The sequence below is a fragment of the Peromyscus maniculatus genome, chromosome 2 (assembly GCF_049852395.1).
Source record: "Peromyscus maniculatus bairdii isolate BWxNUB_F1_BW_parent chromosome 2, HU_Pman_BW_mat_3.1, whole genome shotgun sequence".
In the NCBI taxonomy this organism is placed as follows: Eukaryota; Metazoa; Chordata; class Mammalia; order Rodentia; family Cricetidae; genus Peromyscus; species Peromyscus maniculatus.
Genome location: NC_134853.1, coordinates 159,830,236 through 159,849,263, shown reverse-complemented (window position 1 = coordinate 159,849,263; position 19,028 = coordinate 159,830,236). Strand labels below are relative to the sequence as shown.

General features: G+C 57.4%; 2 protein-coding genes across 12 annotated transcripts in view; one reads left to right on the top strand and one right to left on the bottom strand.

Moving 5' to 3' along the window:
* Positions 1-11,130, top strand: part of Crocc (ciliary rootlet coiled-coil, rootletin) — a 45,124-nt gene extending 33,994 nt beyond the window's left edge. For 4 of the 6 annotated variants that reach the window (XM_076565576.1, XM_076565577.1, XM_076565578.1 and 1 more), the window contains 13 exons: positions 529-696; positions 1,814-2,162; positions 5,101-5,270; positions 5,374-5,494; positions 5,764-5,927; positions 7,098-7,313; positions 7,664-7,888; positions 8,282-8,431; positions 8,697-8,897; positions 9,017-9,148; positions 9,698-9,874; positions 10,599-10,681; positions 10,875-11,130. In XM_076565576.1, coding sequence (XP_076421691.1) covers positions 529-696; positions 1,814-2,162; positions 5,101-5,270; positions 5,374-5,494; positions 5,764-5,927; positions 7,098-7,313; positions 7,664-7,888; positions 8,282-8,431; positions 8,697-8,897; positions 9,017-9,148; positions 9,698-9,874; positions 10,599-10,681; positions 10,875-10,887 — 2,169 coding nt within the window. In that variant the 3' untranslated portion in view covers positions 10,888-11,130. Of the gene's footprint in view, positions 1-528; positions 697-1,813; positions 2,163-5,100; positions 5,271-5,373; positions 5,495-5,763; positions 5,928-7,097; positions 7,314-7,663; positions 7,889-8,281; positions 8,432-8,696; positions 8,898-9,016; positions 9,149-9,697; positions 9,875-10,598 lie in introns of all 6 variants that reach the window. The other 2 variants (XM_015994373.3, XM_015994380.3) reach the window with 1 other exon arrangement.
* Positions 11,131-11,889: 759 nt separating this feature from the next.
* Mfap2 (microfibril associated protein 2) lies at positions 11,890-16,890 on the bottom strand. 6 transcript variants are annotated; one of them, XM_006975480.4, is made up of 9 exons: positions 16,803-16,890; positions 14,797-14,872; positions 14,039-14,128; positions 13,833-13,862; positions 13,658-13,738; positions 13,481-13,534; positions 12,798-12,885; positions 12,566-12,639; positions 11,890-12,379 (listed from the first exon to the last, which is right to left on the bottom strand). In XM_006975480.4, exons 2-9 carry the CDS (start codon positions 14,831-14,833, stop codon positions 12,276-12,278), a joined length of 558 nt encoding a protein of 185 aa, XP_006975542.2. In that variant the 5' UTR covers positions 14,834-14,872; positions 16,803-16,890; the 3' UTR covers positions 11,890-12,275. The 6 variants fall into 6 exon arrangements, with proteins under 6 accessions (XP_006975542.2, XP_042128169.2, XP_006975543.2 ...); XM_042272235.2 differs by having other exon boundaries at positions 13,833-13,853; XM_006975481.3 differs by having other exon boundaries at positions 14,039-14,125.
* Between the last annotated feature and the right edge of the window lie 2,138 nt (positions 16,891-19,028).

The window sequence follows — 19,028 nt, the reverse complement described above, 5'->3', positions numbered from 1 at the left end:
CCTCACCCTACCTGCTCCTGGGAGGAAGCAGGCTTAGAATGTTCCCCTTGCCTGGGATCATATCCCAGTCTGCTGCTTGTGGGCTGTGTAGCAGGCAAGTCATTCAATGCTCTGGCCTGTTTTCTCTTCCATCACATCAGGGTTAAACACACAGGGACATATGACGGTTAATTCAGTTGGTGTAAGTGTGTGTGCCTGCTGGGCACACCAGAGGCACTCTAGCTTCCTCCGTAGAGGTGAACAGAGCCCCTGGGTGCTGTGGTCCCAGCTGTAGTTGCTGGGTTGGTTGGATGTCACCTTGACCTCTTCCCTGCTGTCACCCCCACTCCCGTGAAGGGGCATACAAGCCATTGGAGCGGGTGCTTGGAGTGACCTGAGTTTAGTGAGTTCACCAGGACAGGCTCCCCGTGGACCTGGAGTGTTAAGTTGATGCCTGCATCCTAGGTCAGTCCATCCTGAGAGCCTCCTGGACCAGAACTGGGCAGAACTGTAGGGCCAGCTGACCTCCCTGCCTGCTCTGGTTCACAGATGAAGACGCTGGACAGTGACAATGCCAGGCTGGGCCGGGAGCTGGCAGACCTGCAGGGCCGATTGACCCAGGGCGAGCGGGCAGAGAAGGAGAGCCGGCGAGAGGTGCTGGGCCTGCGGCAGAAGCTGCTGAAAGGCGAGAGCAGCCTGGAGGCCTTGAAGCAGGAGGTAATGGCGGTGGGTGGGCTGGCCAGAGGAGGGGTGGGCTGCTGTGTGCCTGTGTCTTCCCTCCAGAGGACGGTGCTGAGCCCGCCACCTCTGGTACGCTCCCTCAGTTGTACTAATACTAACAAGCAAAAGAAACTGTAGGCCTGATGTGTGCAGATACCAAAAGGTCATGGCGAGGCTCTGAAGACAACCCTCTTTAATTTTCCCACAGCCTGCCCGTGAGGTAGGTAATGGAAACCCCATTTTAATAGGAGAACCAGGCAGGCTCAGGAAGGCCAAGGCCCCTGCCAATGTCACACAGCCACCAGGTACACTGTGTGACTTTGACTTAGCCGCTCTCTGTGCTTCAGAGGGCTCATCGACACTCAGGGAAGATGGGTTGAGAGGAGGGCTGGGGGGGGGCAGGTCGTGGTGTCTGTGGGAGGAGGGGCTGGGGGGGCAGGTCGTGGTGTCTGTGGGAGGAGGGGCTGGGGGGGCAGGTCGTGGTGTCTGTGGGAGGAGGGGCTGGGGGGGCAGGTCATGGTGTCTGTGGGAGGAGGGGCTGGGGGGGCAGGTCGTGGTGTCTGTGGGAGGAGGGGCTGGGAGGGCAGGTCGTGGTGTCTGTGGGAGGAGGGGCTGGGGCAGGTCCTGGTGTCTGTGGGAGGAGGGGCTGGGGCAGGTCCTGGTGTCCTGGTGCTCCATGGAGGGGCTTTCCTGTGGCACTAATGACTGAGAGATGGCCCCTGCTCTTCACCAGAGGGCAGCTTTCTGTGTGTTGCAAGTCTGTAATGGATGGCCTCTCCCTGTGGCCTTGGAGAAACCACTGAACTTCTCCATGCCTGTCTCTTCATTTCATCATTAGTAAAAGGACCATGACTCTTAGGAGTAGTTTGGGGTTCTTTGGGAAAGTATTTCCTGCCTGGCACTATGTGAATGTTACTGTTATGACTGACTGCACGTTACACATAAACAGCAGGGCAAATAAGCAAATTCAAAGTACCCTCCCTCTACGGATGTTCTTACCCCTCCTCCCAGAGTGGAAGCCACTAAAGGTCCAGGTGTGGTCCCTGGAGTGGTGGGCACCAGGTGGGGGCTGGGGGCAGCCTCGTGACTCCGTCTCTTGGCTTCACCTCCCCAGCTTCAGGGATCCCAGAGGAAGCTGCAGGAGCAAGAGGCTGAGTTCCGGGCGCGGGAGCGAGGCCTGCTGGGCTCCCTGGAGGAGGCGCACGGCACCGAGAAGAAGCAGCTGGAAGTGGCCCGGGGCCTGGAGCTGAGGCTGGAGACGGTGCGGGTCGAGACCTCGGAGCTGGGGTTGCGGCTGAGTGCGGCCGAGGGCCGGGCGCAGGGCCTGGAGGCAGAGCTTGCCCGCGTGGAGGCGCAGCGGCGGGTGGCCGAGGCCCAGCTGGGTGGCCTGCGCTCCGCCCTGCGCCGGGGCCTGGGCCTGGGCCGAGTGTCCAGCTCCCCAACTCGGGAAGCACCAGCAGGAGGTGAGTGCAGTCCAGAGCAGTGGATGCCTCGCCGAGGACCACGCCCCTCTGAAGGCCACGCCCCTCTAAGGGCCATGCCTCTTGGCTGTCTTGGACTCCTGGGTAGCTTTGTTAAGGAGGGATTCATAGGATCCCTTTGTCTTTTCTGAATCCTTGAACCCCATCTTCTTTGTTTTATTTTATGTTTTTGTGAGAGTACTTGAATATATGTATGTGTATCACATGCATGCCTGGTGCAGGAGGAGGCCAGAAGAGGGCATTCGATCCCCTGAAATTGGAGTTACAGAAGGCTGTGAACTGCCATGTGGGTGGGAATCAAACCCGGTCCTCTGCAGGAGCAGCCAGTGCTCTTAATTACTGAGCCACCTCTCCAACCCGGAGCCCCCATCTTCTTAATGGGTCTCCAGACTGTTATCTCAGCTCCACATCCCTCTAGACCAGGCCTGGGATCCTAAAATCTCCCTCATGGTAGGCAACAGCCAGGCCTGACCTTCCAGGGTAGCATCGATCCATTCACATACTCAGTACTTACTAAGTACCTCGTGTGCTCAGCACACACCTGAAATAGGGCAGGAAACAGGTTGATAAGCAGGTCTCTTAGGAAGCTTAGAGTCTAGCTGTAGGAAGAGCTGTGTGGAGAGAATGGAGGACTTATTGGCCTGTGGCCTGGGTACAGTAAGCAAACAAAAATAAGGGGAGGAAGAGGCTGCTGATCAGTGCAGCTGCTGTGGGAAATAGCTTGACAATTCCTCAAAAAGTTGAAAATAGAATTGTTAACAAGAGGTGACCCAGCATTCCTACTCCTCGGTATACAGCTAAGAGAACTGAAAACAGGCCCATGGTAGATACGTATATAACGACTGTTGTAGAATTGTTCACAACAGCCAAACGTCAGTGACATCCCAAATATCCATCAGCATGAAGAGATAGCAAAAATGTGCTGTATCCATCCTGTGGAGTGGCACACAGCTTACACATGTCACAGGGCAGGTCATCCCTGAAACATTGCTGTCATTGAGTAAGGAAGTCCTAGGAAGACAGGCATCTGTGAGTTCCAGCACAGACAAGTCCACACACTCGGCAAGCAGATTCAAGGGTGCCTAGATCGAGGGAGGAGGCAGAGAGATCTGCTGCTTCAAAACTAAGTTTCTGTCTGGTCATCTTAGTTGGCCAGGACTGCTCTATGAAGGAACTGTGACCCTTCAGTAGCCACGGGAGAATGCAGACTCCCTGTCTCCCCACATCTGAGGGTGTCTGTGGCTCCCCTGTGAGATTCAGTGTTTGTGTAAGCTGCACACATCTCCCTAGATACTGTCTGTCTCTGCAGCACTGTGCTAGCTAATGCACATACAAACCACGTGAGCCATTATCCTTAGGGAATACTGATGGGGAAAGTCTGCACACACTCAGTACAGGTTCAGTGTTCACATTGTTTTGCCTCAAGTTTTTTAGACAGGGTCTCACTTTAGGCTATCCTGGAACTCACTGTGTAGCCTAAGCTGGCCTTGTATTCAGGGGAGTCCTCCTGTCTCAGCTTCCCAAATGCTAGGCATACAGGCATGTGCCACCATGCCTGGTGGTTTTGAAATATTTTCCTCTGTATTTGATACATTTGGTAGATTCCTTAGGGACAACGGGCCAGTTCACATACTTGGCAGCTTAACAAGCAGAAACATGTGTTTGACTGTCTCAAAGGCTAGAAATCGGAGGGCCACACCCCTCTGAAGGTACTGGGAGGGATGTGTACATGGCAGCACAACTCTCGTGGTCACATGGCATCTGGATCTCCCCTTTTTATAGGGATAGCAATAGTGGGGTTGGGATCCACCATTCCAGTGTGACCCTGTCTGCAGCCACCTGTTTCCAGATCAAGTCATGTTCACCATGGGGAATTTGGGGAGATACAGGACTGATGAAGAAGATCTGAGGTGACCAGTGTACAATAGCATGACTGTAATTCATGCCCCGAGATCGTAGCCTTAAAAATGGTTAAGGTAGGTGGGAACTAGTTAAGCTCAGTTGGTACAGAGCTTGCCTGTATGTTCAGAGGCCTGGGTTTGATCCTCAGCACTCCATAAATTGGACATGGTAGTGCACACCTACAATCCTTGCACTCAAGAGACTGAGGCAGGAAGATTGTGAGTCTGGTCCAGCTTGTGCTACATAGTGAGCCCCACCCCGTCTCAGAAAAGGAGGGGTTTGTGGACGTCAGTGGCAGGATGCTTACCTAGCATGCCCAAGGTTCTTTAGCATGCCTGGGCTCATCCATAGTACCTCCAGAGCAGAAAGTAAACAGATTAAAGTGGCCCATTTCAAATAATGCATGCTTAGTCAAAACCAACTAAAGCAAAACATAAATGCAAAGGAGGCAGAGCCTGACTGCCCCTGGGGACCAGAGCATCGCAGAGGTAGAGGAAAGCAGGGAGGGAAAGATGTCGCAGAGGACCTGAGTTCAGTTTCCACACTCACATGGCAGCTCACAGCTGTCCTTAACTCCAGTGCCAGGGTGTCTAACGCCTTCTTCTGGCTCCATGAGCACAGACATACTTGTGGTACACACACATACATGCAGGCAAAACACCCATATACATAAAATAAAAATAAGCCAGATGTGGTGACACATGCCTTTAATCCAAGCATCGGGGAGGCATATCTCTGTGAGTTTGAGGTCAGCTTGGTTTACATAGTGAACTCTAGGACAGCCAGAACTATATAATAGAGAGAACCTATCACAAAATAAATAAATAAAATAAAAAGAACTACTTTATTTAAATAATAAAGAAGTTGGGCTTGATTGAGGAATGTGAGTAGATCTGGCAAAGGGTTTTAGGCAGGAAGATAACCTGGCTCACTTTGTGTGCTAATGTAGGAGGTACCTTGAAAGCCTCCATCCACCACCCAGTGGCTGCCATGTCCCTCACCATACCTTCCCTTCCAGGAAGTGGGGATGGTCTTAGCAGCCCCAGTCCTTTGGAATATAGCCCTCGGTCCCAGCCACCATCTCCAGGGCTCGTGGCCTCCCCAACACCTCCAGATTTGGACCCAGAGGTGGTGCGTGATGCCCTCCGAGACTTTCTTCAAGAGCTACGGAGTACCCAGCGGGAACGGGTGAGGCTGGGGGAGATGGCTGGGAGGGGAACCCAGGGCCCAGGGGAAAAGGAGCTGTGGTGGTCAGAGCAGGGCTCTTCCCTTTCCTCTCTTGGGGCTGCAGGATGAACTTAAGGTCCAGACCAGCACCCTCAGTCAGCAGCTGGCTGAGATGGAAGCAGAGAGAGACCGTGCAACCTCAAGGGCCAGGCAGCTGCAGAAGGCAGTAGCTGAGAGCGAGGAAGGTGAGGGGCCCCTCTGCCCTCTTATGCTCCTAGCAGCTGAGGTGGGAGGCTAGCGAGTTGGGGTCAGGGGCTCTTATGTCCAATTCTGGCCTACCTGACTCAGGACTCCCCCAGGAGACCTTCCCTGGGCAGCCCAAGGGGCCCGAACCTACGGACCCTCTGTGGCCCAGGCAGGGCTTTGGAGAGGGTGGGATACAGGTCGGACCTTCCTGGCCTGGTTCGGGGCCGGGGTTTGGCATGGGACTGATGGGCCTGGGTGGCGGCCCCAGCCTGGCGCAGTGCAGACAGGCGGCTGAGTGGGGCCCAGGCAGAGCTGGCACTGCAGGAGGAGAGCGTGCGGCGTAGCAAGCGGGAGTGCAGAGCCACCCTGGACCAGATGGCAGTGCTGGAGAGGAGCCTGCAGGCCACCGAGAGCGAGCTCCGCGCCAGCCAGGTGGGCAGGCCCCAGGGTTCTCTGCAGTCCTCTGCCCAAGTCCCAGCCTGTAGGGGGGGGCCTGTGGCTCTTTCCATTGAGCCAATTCTAGTCCACTGTTGAGTGTTCATATGCTTCGGGGAGAAGGGCTTGGGCCTGAGTCAGACAGAGGGGTTCAGGTTTGGTCTGGAACAGCCTGCTGTCCAACTGCCACCCTTTGGGTGGGGGTCGCTGTCATTGCTACACAGAGGCAGTACCCCTGAGCTTTTGGCCGGGGCCTCTGTCTCTGAATATCTGCATGAACGGCGGTGCGGTGTTTGGTGTGTTGGTTTCTACGTGTCTGTGTGTCTGGGGCAGGAAGCCCAGGCCTTGGGTGATGACAGTCCAGCCTCTCAGCTGCAGCCCCCTGCCCTCTCTCCAGCTGCCCCCGCCCCCTCTGGCTGGGACCAAGCTGGAGCCTGGTTTGTTGTGTCTGCAGCTTCAGCTCTGGCTTTGGGCCCAGCAGCCCCTGGGGCCTGGGAGGAGGCCAGGAACAAAGCTGGGTGGGAGCCAGAGTGGGGGCCCCCTCTTCCCCGCAGGCCAGACAGGGCAGGGAGGAGTTTGAGGAAGCATGAAGCAGAGAGGCGTTAGTGACACCCAGGACCCACTGACTTTGGGGTGCCCATGTGGATTGAATGAGCCCAAGTTCTTCCTGTCCCCTGTCCGCTCTGCAAACCCCCCCCCCTCACTGTCTGAGTCCTGAGCAGAGGAGGGAGAGAGAATCGGCCATTAGAGCTGTGAGCGGTGCCCTGATCCTCAGCAGCAGCTGCCAGCTTCAGCTCGGGTTTCATTTGTGCTTCCAGCCATTTCTGGAAAGCCCTTTGTAGAGCAGGGAAGGGTCCACTGTCTACATTCTGCAGCCCCCTCCCCAGGGATCTGATGAGTCCCCAGGTAATGGCACCTCTGGACCAGTCCTTCCCAAACAGACATGAAACAGCCATGGGAAAAGTGCGTCCTGGCTCACATAACATGTTAGACTCAGCTCTGGGATCCTCATATCTGCTCAGTCTGTGACAAATGGGGATACTGAGGCCCCGGCAGTCACAGGCTGGTCCTAGGTCACACAGTCCTCGAGACTGACCCTGCTTTGTACCAGTGGTGCAGAGGAGTGTGGGGTGGACAGGCATTGGGGCTGAGCCTTGCTACCCACAGGAGAAAGTCAGCAAGATGAAGGCCACCGAGGTGAAGCTCGAGAACGACAAGCGGCGCCTGAAGGAGGTGCTGGACGCCTCTGAGAGTCGCTCCATCAAGCTGGAGCTGCAGCGGCGTGCTCTTGAAGGGGAGCTGCAGCGCAGCCGCCTGGGTCTGGGGGACCGTGAGGCCCACGCTCAGGCCCTCCAGGATCGGGTTGACTCCCTGCAGAGACAGGTGGGCCCCTCTCCCTCCCGGTCACACCTACATGCCCTGTGCCGGGCTCTGTCCAGGCATCGTGCAGCTGCCGATTCTGTGAGGCAGGTCTTCACCATCAGGTTTCAAAGGTGCACAGGTCGAGGCTCAGAGTGGCGATGTCCTTGCCTGTCACCTGGCTAGGTTGACGGGGCTCTGGAGAGGGTGGTTAACTCACAGCGGGGTGAGGCCAGACTACAGTAGGTTAAGGCAGTAAGAGAACAAGCCGACAGGGTATGGATGAGGCCCAGAGGTGAGAGGAGCATGGGTAAGCACCCCTGGTGGAGAGCCCAATGAAGGGAGCCCGTGACCAGCCTCTACCTTCCTGCCAGGTGGCAGACAGTGAGGTGAAGGCAGGGACCTTGCAGCTAACAGTGGAACGGCTGAATGGGGCACTGGCCAAGGTGGAGGAGAGTGAGGGGACCCTGCGGAGCAAGGTGCAGAGCCTGACAGATGCCCTGGCCCAGAGCAGTGCCAGCCTCACCAGCACCCAGGACAAGAATCTGCACCTGCAGAAGACCTTGAGTACCTGTGAACATGACCGCCAAGTGCTCCAGGTCTGGGGGGGGGAGGGGCTCCAGGGTCTGGCCTATATCTCTCTTCTTTCAGGAAAGAGTTGAGTGAGAGAGTTAGCCAATAAGAGCAGGTGTGGAGGGAGCTGATAGCCTGTAGGGCTGTCAGTCAGGAATTCTGGGGAGCCAGTGAGAATAGGCCTTGGGGCAGGAGACAGAACTAGCCAGTCATGGGGCTGAGAGGGGGTGCTGCCCAGTGAGAGAAGAAACCTGCTAGTATGGGACCTCGGTGCAGTTTGGGATACAGTGACTGTCCTCTCAGCACAGGTCAGTGGACAGGACCGGCAGCAGGCTGGACCATTTAGGTGTTTCACCCAAAGGGAAGCCGTTTGCTCAGGCTGGCAGGCTGGCTTGGCACCATCAGCCTCTGTCTCCCAGGAACGGCTGGATGCTGCCCGACAGGCATTGTCTGAAGCACGGCGGCAAAGCAGCTCCCTGGGTGAGCAGGTGCAGACTTTGCGGGGCGAGCTCGCCAACCTGGAGCTGCAGCGGGGTGATGCTGAGGGCCAGCTGCAACAGCTGCAGCAGGTGAGGCCTGGGGGGCCTCTACCCATAGGGGAGCCTGTGTGGTCCTTGGCATGGGGTGGGGAACCCATCTCAACTTCACTCCGAACCTCGACCCACACTCCCATTGTACCCCAGAGAGAACCATTTGGCCTCAGCCGTTTCCTCACATGGGCCTCGCGGTTGCTCACTACATGAGTAGGCACAGTGGGCCAGCACCTTTGTCCCCAAGTTTCAGATGGGCATCCTGAGGTGCGGTGGGGTGAGGGACTGCTGGCTTCTCCTGCAGATGCTGAGACAGCGGCAAGAAGGCGAGGCCACAGCTCTGCGCTCTGTCCAGAAACTGCAGGAAGAGCGGCGGCTGCTGCAGGAGCGTCTGGGCAGTCTGCAGCGAGCCCTGGCCCAGCTGGAAGCTGAGAAACGTGAGGTGGAACGGTCAGCCCTGCGGCTCGACAAGGACCGTGTGGCGCTCAGGAAGACGCTGGATAAGGTGACCTGCTCGCGGGGGCCTCCCTAGGTCTGCTGCGCCTCTTCAGTGTACTGCCCCTGTGGTCAGATTGTCCTACAGAGGCGCCTGTGAGCCCCTCCACCACCTCCATATCTACCCAGGTGGAGCGGGAGAAGCTTCGCAGCCATGAGGACACACTCAGGTTGAATGCAGAGAAGGGCCGCCTGGACCGCACACTCACAGGGGCGGAGCTGGACCTGGCTGAGGCCCAGCAGCAGATCCAGCAGTTGGAGGTCAGCTCTGCCCTTCCCCCGGCCTGGTCCCCAATTCCCATACTGAGCCCACGAGGTCCTGGGGGTGCCTATGGCTGAGCCAGCACAGGAGCCCAGAGCCTTTGGGAGGGTGTCCTCACTGGACTCGAGAGCGGGGCTCTCCCCATGGTGGAGGGAAACACTGAGGCTCATTGGTATTGAAGCCTGTGGTTCCTGTGTGCTGTGGATCTATGGAAGCCTGAGTGCCTATGGGAGCTTGCTCACGGGTACGGCATGAACCCCATGCGGCCTGAGTCCACGTAAATGTTTTCTTACATGCAGATGTTCGCTTACTGTGCCTTTGTGTCCATGTGTGCTTCTCTACACACATGCTCGCTTTTGTTCCTGTGAGTGTAGGCCGGCACTGTTGGGTATTTTTGTATGTGCATGTCTGTCTGTCTGCGTGTGTGGGCTTCAGTTGGGAGCCTGACCCAGGATCGGAATACACTGTCAGGGCCAGTGAGATAAGGGATAAGCCCTGCACTGTGTGCACATCGGGTTAGGACCCTGATTGGCAGCCCCTGTCCGCAGGCACAGGTGGTGGCCCTGGAGCAGAACCACAATCCGGTCCCACTGGAGGCAGACGAGCAGCGTCTGGAGCTGCAACAGGAGGTTGAGCGCCTGCGCAGTGCCCAGGTGCAGACAGAGCGCACACTGGAGGCACGGGAGCGGGCCCACCGCCAGCGGGTGTCGGGACTGGAGGAGCAGGTACGAGGGCCTCCCCTGGGGGATGATGGAGCTGGGATGGAAGTGTGGGGCTGGAGGAGAGGACTGGTCATGACCTCTATAACTTGAAAAGGGTCAAGCAGATCAGTGGGGGCACCAGCCATGGGTGGGGTGGTACTGCCTGGCCCCCGTGTCTCCTGGCCTAGGGCTCATGCCCTGCCTCAAGCCATCAGACCCTCTCCCTACACGGCCCGGTTCCCTTAGCAGTCCAGCTATAGGCTGTCCCAGCAACCTGGGACCCCAGTGAAGGGGCTCCCTCCCCGGAGTACTAGTAAGAGCCCAAGAAACGGCTCTTCCTGGTCAGTGAGATCACTTATGTCCCTTCTGGCTGTTCCTAGAGCAGAGCTTAGCTGCTTACATAGGCCCAGCCTGGTCACACGCACACTCCTGCTAGAGTCAGGCCCGGCCAAGTCTTCTGCGCCTCTCGCTGGCCCTCCTTGGGACAGGGTCCCCTTCTGGATAGAGCAGGGCAGGGCTGGGAGGACACGGCTCTGTGGAGTGATGCTGGGCAGAGCTGCTTCACGTGACCGAGCCTCTGAAGGGGTAAGGATGCCAAGCACACAGACACCTGCCACGAGGGGCAAAGTGAGAAGCGGGGCTCCCCCTCTCTTAGGCAGCTGCCCCGACCTGCCGCAGGTAGCATACCACCCCTCACCAGCTCTGAAGTCAGCTGTGGCCTGGGCCGCTGGGCCCTTCTCCTCTCCAGGTGTCCATGCTGAAGGCACAGCTGCAGAAGGAACTCCACAGGAGCTCAGCACCCGTCCCCCCACCCTTCGGCACCCCAGAGCAGTGAGTCCCTTCCGGCCAGCATCCTGAGCACAGTTGCCTGGGCTGGAGAGGGGGCCCTTAGTAACAGAGACTGCCCAGGGCCTGGGCATCAGTGTGGTGGGAGGGAGCTGGGGTGACAGATGAGGGTGGTACTGTGGCCGTAGTCACACCCATGTGGCTTCTCAAAGTTGCTGCACCACCTCTACCGCTCCAGGCCCCTCTCCTAGAAGATCCCCTGACGGCCGAGGCTCTTATTCGAGGCTGAGCCAGCCAGAGGTCAGGGAGAGCGCCTGTTTCCACCAAGAGCAGAGCAGAGCTTCCCCAGGAAGGGATGCCAGGGAGCTCTCCCTTGGCTCCTTGTGTCGGGAAGCTCCTTAGTGAGCTTAGAGCCCTTGTATTTTTGTACCGTTTTTTATACTGTTAACTGTGAAGAACTGTTGTGATTTTTGTAACATGACCTGTTTTCTAGACTCGTCTGTACACACTTCCTTCCTCTACCTGGGGGTTGCTTGAAGAGCGGCGGGCACAGGCTTGTTAGCTGAGCTCAGCAACCTCCCAGGGCACGATGGACCTCCCTCTCCATCTAGCTGCTAGCAGATGGTGCTGTGCCCACCACACAAACTCAGGTCCCTCTCTGGATGGTGCCAGGGCAGGGCCAGGAGTGGACAGTGTTGCCTTGGCTCTGTGGAGTGATGCTGGCTGATGCTTCACGTGGCAGAGTCTGTGTGTGCTCTTGTGTGAAGTGGGGACATGTATCATGGTGTGACAGTGAGGCTCACGGACCGCTCAGCATCTCTAAGACAGCTCTACATTCCCTTCTCTCAGGGTCCCATAGCCAGGCCTGCTCTTGGCACCCACTGCTGTGGGCCTTGGGGTGGTCACTTAGCACTGTCACTTGAGGACAGTGATTTTGCGTGCTATACAGACCTGTCAGGAGAACTAACCAGGACAGTGGGGAGCACTACACAGCTGTCCATGCTGCTCACTCGGACGGAAGAACCCAAATGACCTGTCTGTCGCATGCACACGAAGAGTTGCATCTTGGAAGGGAGTGTCAGGGTCCCTTCCTCTGGGTGGGTCACAGATGAAGCTAGGGTCGGAGTAGGAAGAGGTGGGCAGAATACAGAAATAGAGCCATCTGACACTCCTAAGGAGCTGAGTAGCCTTTGTTGGGAACCAGCAATATTGGTGGCACTTAAGTTGTCCCCAGCCCCAAAAGTGACTCTGGGTCTTTTGTAAAAACTTTATTATTTTGTATAAAACAAAGGTGGTCCATGCCTAGGGGCATAGGAAATCCAAGTAGACCAGCTGGGTAAGAGGCACAGCCTACCTGAGGAGACTGAAGAGGGAGGAATGTCCCCAAGGCACTGAGAAGGCACAGTGAGAGCCCCAGACCCCAAAAGGAGGCCTTGGATGAACCCCATCTAGGGGGTGGAGACTGGATGGCCACAGGCTGGGGAGGGGTCCAAGGCAGCTATGACCACACTTCCCAGGGCAGCAGCCCTCTCATGTCCAGGATGAAAGGGAGGGCAGGATGGGAGAAAGCACCAGTTCAGGCGGGGCCTGAGGTGGATCCGAGCTGGGTCTGGGGCTCGGATCCCACACCAGCTCCACCCTAGCAGCCCCCACAGCTCCTGGCACAGGAGGCAGCCACAGATTGGCACAGGCCACTGACAGCCATCACGCCACACTTGGAGAACTTGTCCCGGCACAGGTCAGCTGTTGGAGGGAGAGGAAGTCAGGTGGGAACCCGCCAGCCCATACTAGTGAGGATGGAGGGAGGGGCTTGCGGCCTCCTACAAGTGGGCCTGGGCACCTATTCCATGCTAACCCTTGCAGGTGGGACATGGCCAGGTAGTAAAGTGGGGGGTGGGTGCTGCCAGGACAAAGGATGGAGTTTCCTACCTCGGAGCAGTTCCTCGTGGGCACAGACTGTGCGGACACATATCTCCTTGTTGACGACATACACCCGGCGAAGGCTGGGGGACGAGGCAGGGATGCTCTCAGGCACACCCGCACCTACTCCCACTGGGAGAGCCCAGGAGCCCAGGCCAGGCCCACCCTCTTCAGTGCCTGTCCCAAACTCACACCTCCCCTGGTGGGAGCGGCCCCTGGAGACCCTCCTCAGAGCCCTCACCTGTAGAAGCAGACCTCATTGAGACACTGTTTACAAGGCTTGTGGATGGAGTAGAGGCGGGTGCATGGGTACTGTTCCTCGCGGCAGTCTAGGGACAGGTGGGCTCAGACCAGGGGCTCAGGGCTCAAGTGGCAGGTTCACAAAGTCTGAGCCCCTAAGCACCCTCAGGCCCTGCCCAGGTACCCACACAAACCCAGCACCCAGGTAGCACAGGACTGCCCCACTTTATACCACACACAAAGTCACAATCCCACCCCATTTGGAAACATAAATTGGAACACAAATTCGCAGGTACCCCACTTGGTCACCGTGACAGCGCACTAGCTCACAAGCTGCTCTATAACCCTCTATGTAACCAACTCAACACACAGTGGCCTTCTCCAGGCCCCTCTTCTCAGGCTCTCAGCTAGGTAGGACTCAGCTGAGCTGGACTTGCTGGCCCCTCTTCGCCTGGCCATGGGTACCACCCAGTCCAGGCTGTGGCCCCGGCACAGTGCTGGCTCCTCCCTAGACTCTGGCCAGATGTTGGTGGGGCTGCAGGGTGAGATAGCCCACAGCTGCTCCGGCATATGTCTGTCAGCTCCCTCACCTAGCATCCCACCATTGCCAAACCCTGCAAATCCCACCAAAAAGGCTCTCTCTGAAGCCACGCCTGCTTTCTCCAGCTTTCAGGAGGCTCTTACCAAGAGGCCCCGGCTCCGTGGGCTCAGTCTCCAGGTCCCCTGCAGCTGGTGGTTCTGGTGTGGGAAGACAGCCAGGGGTCACCGGGAGGTATTTGGGGCAAGGCGCACCTGTCTCAGGGCCTACCCAGACTCCCATCCTGAAGCACACAGGGAGCTGGGCCAAGGAGACAGCATTACCTGGGGTGGGGGCTGGGATGACTTCCTGTGGGACTTGTTGCTGGGACTGGAACTGTTCCTCAGGAGGTCGAGGACTCCCTTCTGTGGCAGGGCGTGGATGACAAGGCATGCGCTCACTTTCCCCACAGGTCCCCACCAGGTTGCTGGCCCCGCCCATCCTACCCCAGACTTTTACCTTGGTAGTCATAGTAGTTGTCTACATTGTCTAGAAGTGAAAAGGAAACAGAATGGTTGGGTCAGGCTAGCCCTAGGTCCCAGGAGAGTGGGGCAAAGAGGTCACAAATGAACCAGGGACCTGCACTTGGGATCCCTACCGCCCCACTGAAATGGGTGCCATGAATATGGGCCGGGCAGCACCGGGCCACTGGAGGGCTGTCTTACCAATCTGGTCGCCGTAGTGGTTGTACTGGACATGGTCCGGGAATGGGGGAAGAGGATCCAGGTCATATTGGCCCTGAGCCAGCAGGCCTGCTGAGGGGAGGGGTCACGTGTGGGCACCCCACAGAGGAAGGACAGAGAGAAACAGGTGGCATTCCTACAACCAGGCCCAGACTCAACAAAACCAAACTGGGTCCTGAGTCAGTTTCCTGCCCCTGCCCTGGCCTAGGCCTTCTGCCCTGGGTGGCCTGCTGGCTGCTCCAGGAATTCTCACGCTCCTGCCTTCCACAGGACTCTCCCCAGGCCTTCTCCAGGTCTCAACTAACATGTCAGCTCTGCTGGGGCCATCCCTGACCCAGCTGCCTTGCTGTGTATTTCTATCATAGCACTCAACACAATCTAAAATTTACCAGGTCTGCTTGTCCAGGCCTCTTCCCCAGCCTGGCCACATGTGTCTGCCTAATTCACAGCTGTCTCTTGCAGCACTTAGCTTACCTTAGATGTGGCCTAGACAGGCTCGGTGAGTGGACTAGTGACTCCTAGGTCTGGCAGGACCTTTGCGGTCCCCACTGATAACCTCCTCATGTGCTAAGTACCCCTCAAAGGCCAAGACTGCACAGAACGGCAGAGCCCTGTACAGATCTGACCCAGGGCCTGGACTCCCTGCCTCAGGCTCCTCCCCTGGGTGGTGTAGACCTGAAGCAGAGTTCTGGCCATGAGGTAAGTCCCACACGGGAGTCCCCACCCCAGCAGCTGCTTACCGGGCAGGAAGAGCAGGAAGAGGCAGGCGGCTCTCATGGCCACGGAGTGAGGAGGCTGTGGTGGCGCTGAGGACAGCTAGAGAGGAGGAAAGGAGAGCCAGCTGCATGCCAGCAGCCAGCCCAGGACGGCAGAACCCACTTCTGTCCCCAGCTCAGTCTGCAGGGGACAGACAGAGCCAGGCATCTGGAGGTGGGAAGAGACATCTGCAGTCCCCGGTTAGGCAAGGTGCCAGGACTGACTTGGGTCTTTTAAGGACGGGTCTCATGTAGCCCAGGTTAGCTTCAACCTACTATGCAGAGGAAGAAGCTCTTAACAAGCTGACAGACACTACCTTGTCCTGCTCACTAAGGAGACATCTCTAATAGCCATTCACCCCACCCTGACTGTACCCACCTCTGGCCCATCCATCTCCCTGACTTTCTGATGTGAATTCCAATGACTTCAGGCACATCCTTAGGGTACCAGCCCTACCCAGCCAACACCACGGTCAGCCACTAGCTCAGCAGCATTTGCCAGGTCTGCCACCTGCTCCCAATTAGCCCCTGGGCCCTGAGCATGCTGCTCAGCAGGAAAACCACATGCATACAGGCCCCAGGAGCCCCCAGAGCGGCCAGGGCTGGGCAGGACTCCCAGCTCCAAGACGCCGCCTGCCAGCTCCAGGCCTCCCAAGACCTGGCTGTCTTCATCACAGACACACGCACGAGACTGAGGCCTGTTTGTCTGCAGCAGCAGGAAACATGGGGAGGAAAGCTGGGAGGCGAGGGCACCTCTGGCTCCCAGCATGCTAACTGGGTGAGGCGAAGTCGCTTGGCCCAGAGATTCAGAACCCTTGACATGACCCTGGATGACAAGAGTGTAGTCTTGGTGAGGGCACTGGTCCAGGGCTTGCACAAAGTTCCTAATACCCAGGAACTCCAGGGTGAGTCCAGCCTTCGCTGCTGGCTACAGAGTCAGCTGGCTATGCCCTGTCTTAGCCAGTGGATGGTGACTTCTAGATGCTGCCCACAGGCTCATCCATCCAAAAGCTCCCTACCCCACCATGGGAAGTTCTTCCACACAGCTTGAACCCCAACTCTGACCCCCTGGGGGAGAGAGCAAGGGAAAGGCAGAAACAGGGCATCTAACCTCAGTTTCCCCAACTGTGAGGTTTCTTGATATCTTGCCCATCTCAGAGATCTCACTCAAGCGTCCCCTGGTGGGGGCCAGAGGCCCTTGCTAGTTTATATCCATAGGGACCACCACTCCAGGCTCCTCACATTCCCACTCTTAAGTTCTGGGCAGCCTTGTGGCAGGGGGGGCCACATACAGAGTGATGATTGACCCGAGTGCCTGTGCATTAGGAGGCACCGAGTGGCTGCCAGTGTGCATCAGAGCCTTCCACACTCACACCCAGGCCCAGGCTTATGGCAGGGAACGGGACTCATTGGCTAGCCCCAGCAAGAAGGAGAGAATAATAAATTGTTCCCAGGGGACCCAGGCAAACTCTTCAAAACTGGAGTTTGGGAGTTGTTAGCGAGGCCAGGAGCTGTCCGGATGGCTGATCCACCCCCACCTCTGGCCCTTTCCATAACTTCGGCCTCCCCCAACCCCTCGGCAACTCTGTGGTTCTGGGGGGCGAGGACTGGGAGCCCCCTTGCTGGCTCAGACCCGAAGGGGGCCCACCAGATGCTGCGGCACCGCTGTACAGCTGGGAACAATCAGCCGGCGGAAACTCGCTGGCTCTCCACTTCGCTCTCTCTTTGTCTCTGTGTCCGACCCCTGCCCCGCCCTCCACATCCCAAACGCTGGGGGGACAGCCGCCCTGTCCCCCAGCACCCCCATCTCGATGACCCCTAAGTTCCAGCTCCCTGCCTATCCTATCTTGCGCCCCACCACTTGCCAGGTGCCCCCTCAGCATCCGCTCCATACCCCAGGGCCAGGGTCTCCGCAATCCCCCCCCCCCCCAGGAACGGAATGTGGAGCAAGGCGCCCCCGACGCCCCTGGGCGCGCCCAGCCCGCGCCTACCTGTCGGGGCCCCTGTGCCGCCGTGCTCTAGTGCAGCTGAGAGTGCCGGCCCGCCGCCCGCAGCCAGAGCCCCCCTACGGCCCCCAAGGCCCACGCCCGCCCCTAGCCCGGAGTCGCTGGGTCCTAGAGAGCGCCGCCGCCACGCCGCACCCTCGAGGCTCCAGCCCCTCCCCAATGCCGCTGGGTCTGGGCCTGGTACTAGTCAAGTGAGCCGGCTGGTCACCCCCTTTCACAGAGGGGTCCCAGCCTCTCCACCCAGAGTCCAGAGGTCACTGGGCTGGATACGAAGCCTTGCCTACTTCCTGCCATCTCTCTCTCTCTCTCTCCCTTTTTTCCTTTTCCTTCCCTGTCTCTTTCCTTTCCTCCCGGCATGGCCGATGACCTCAGGGCAGATCAAATTCAAGAATACCCAAGTCCAATTTCACAACCCCAGGAGTTGACCTCAACCCAGGGAAGCCCCAGCTTTCTTCCCTTAGCCTCCCTCTGCTTTCAATGCCCCATTTGTGGCACTAATTATTATTATTATTATTATTATTATTATTATTATTATTTTAAGATTGATTTATTATGTATACGGAAGAGTGTGCCAGATCTCATTACAGATGGTTGTGAGCCACCATGTGGTTGCTGGGAATTGAACTCAGGACCTCTGGAAGAGCAGTCGGTGCTCTTAACCTCTGAGCCATCTCTCCAGCCCCTAATTATTATTTTTTATGTTTTTTTTTTTAAATTTTATGTCCATTGGTGTTTTCCCTGCATGTATGTCTATGTGAGGGCACCAGATTCCCTGGAACTGGAATTACAGATAGTCGGAAGCCACCATGTGGATGCTGGGAATTGAACCCAGGTCCTCTGGAAGAGCATTCAGTGCTCCCAACCACTGAGCCATCTTTCCAGCCCCTGGCACTAATTCTTATCCTGGGGGTTCAAGTTCAGCTTCCATGGGACTAAGTCTGCACTGTGTATTTCTTGTCCCTGGTCCACTCAGTGAGCTGCACTGCCTTGCTGTGTGTCTATGGCAACGGAACCAGGAAGCCCTGGGGTCAGCCAGCTGTCCTTTACGGTCAGGCCTAATCCCCCTCGGTAGGAGGGAACCCACCTGGCAGAAATGCTGCCTCTATACTTGACAAAAGGGGGAAACTGAGGACCTACAGCCAGCAACACCAAGGTCCTGGCCAGGATCTGCGGCTTCTCCTGCCTACTACCCTAGCCCCGAGGATCCGGGCAGAGAAGCAGCTGTCTGAGGAGGGGTGAGGGTGTCTGTGATCTTGTTCATGGATGATTCCCCTCACCCTATCAGCCTCACCCAGAGTTAGGAGCTGCATGTGGACAAGGCTGACCTCACTCTTTCTCTGCTTTGGCCCTTAGGTCTGGCACATGCCTGCCCAACCATGGAGTGTCAGCAAAGTCTGTCCAACCTTGCCATCCTGACTGTTATGGTCTGAATGAAAATGGCCCCCACAGGCCCAAAGGGAGTGGCACTATTAGGAGGTGTGGCCTTGCTGGAGTAGGTGGGGCCTTGCTGGAGGAAGTGTGTCACTGGGGTTTCAGAAGCTCAAGCCAGGCTAGTGCCGTGGATCCAGACTTAGAACTCTTGCTCCTTCTCCATCACCATGTCTGCCTCCATCTTCCTGCCATGATAACGGACTGAATCTCTGAACCTGTAAGCCAGCTCCGATTTGCCAAGGTCATGATGTCTTCGCAGCAACAGAACACTGGTCTTGTCCACTGCCACCGCACTCAGTCCAGTCACATCTAGAGCCAGTATATGCTGATCAATCCCTTTTCACCGCGGCCTGACTCAACATTCCCTGAGCTTCGAGTGGCCTGTGGAGCCACCAGGCTTCCAGGAACAAAGCTGGAGGAGGCCTAGGAAGAGGAACCAGCCCTTCTTTCTTGTCCTCCCTGCCCAGGAGGAGCCAAGCCAACTTGCATCTCCAGAGCAGAGGAGCCTGGCCAGCAGCCCACTGGTGGGGTGAGGTCAGATGCATCCACCCTTCCCAGGGGGACAGGCTTGTGGTTCTGGCTGGGAGACCTGGGCTTAGAGCCTGGCTTGATCTGAGGAACCAGACCACAAACACATCTGAGGATGTGGGAGTGGCAGGCGGAGAAGACAGCCCCAGTGAGCTGGCTCTCAGACACAGGCTCTATCTACCAAGCCCCAGCTTGAGGGCAAGCCCATGGCTCCTCCCTCCTGCTGGGGTCGGAGGGCTAGAAACAGTGAAG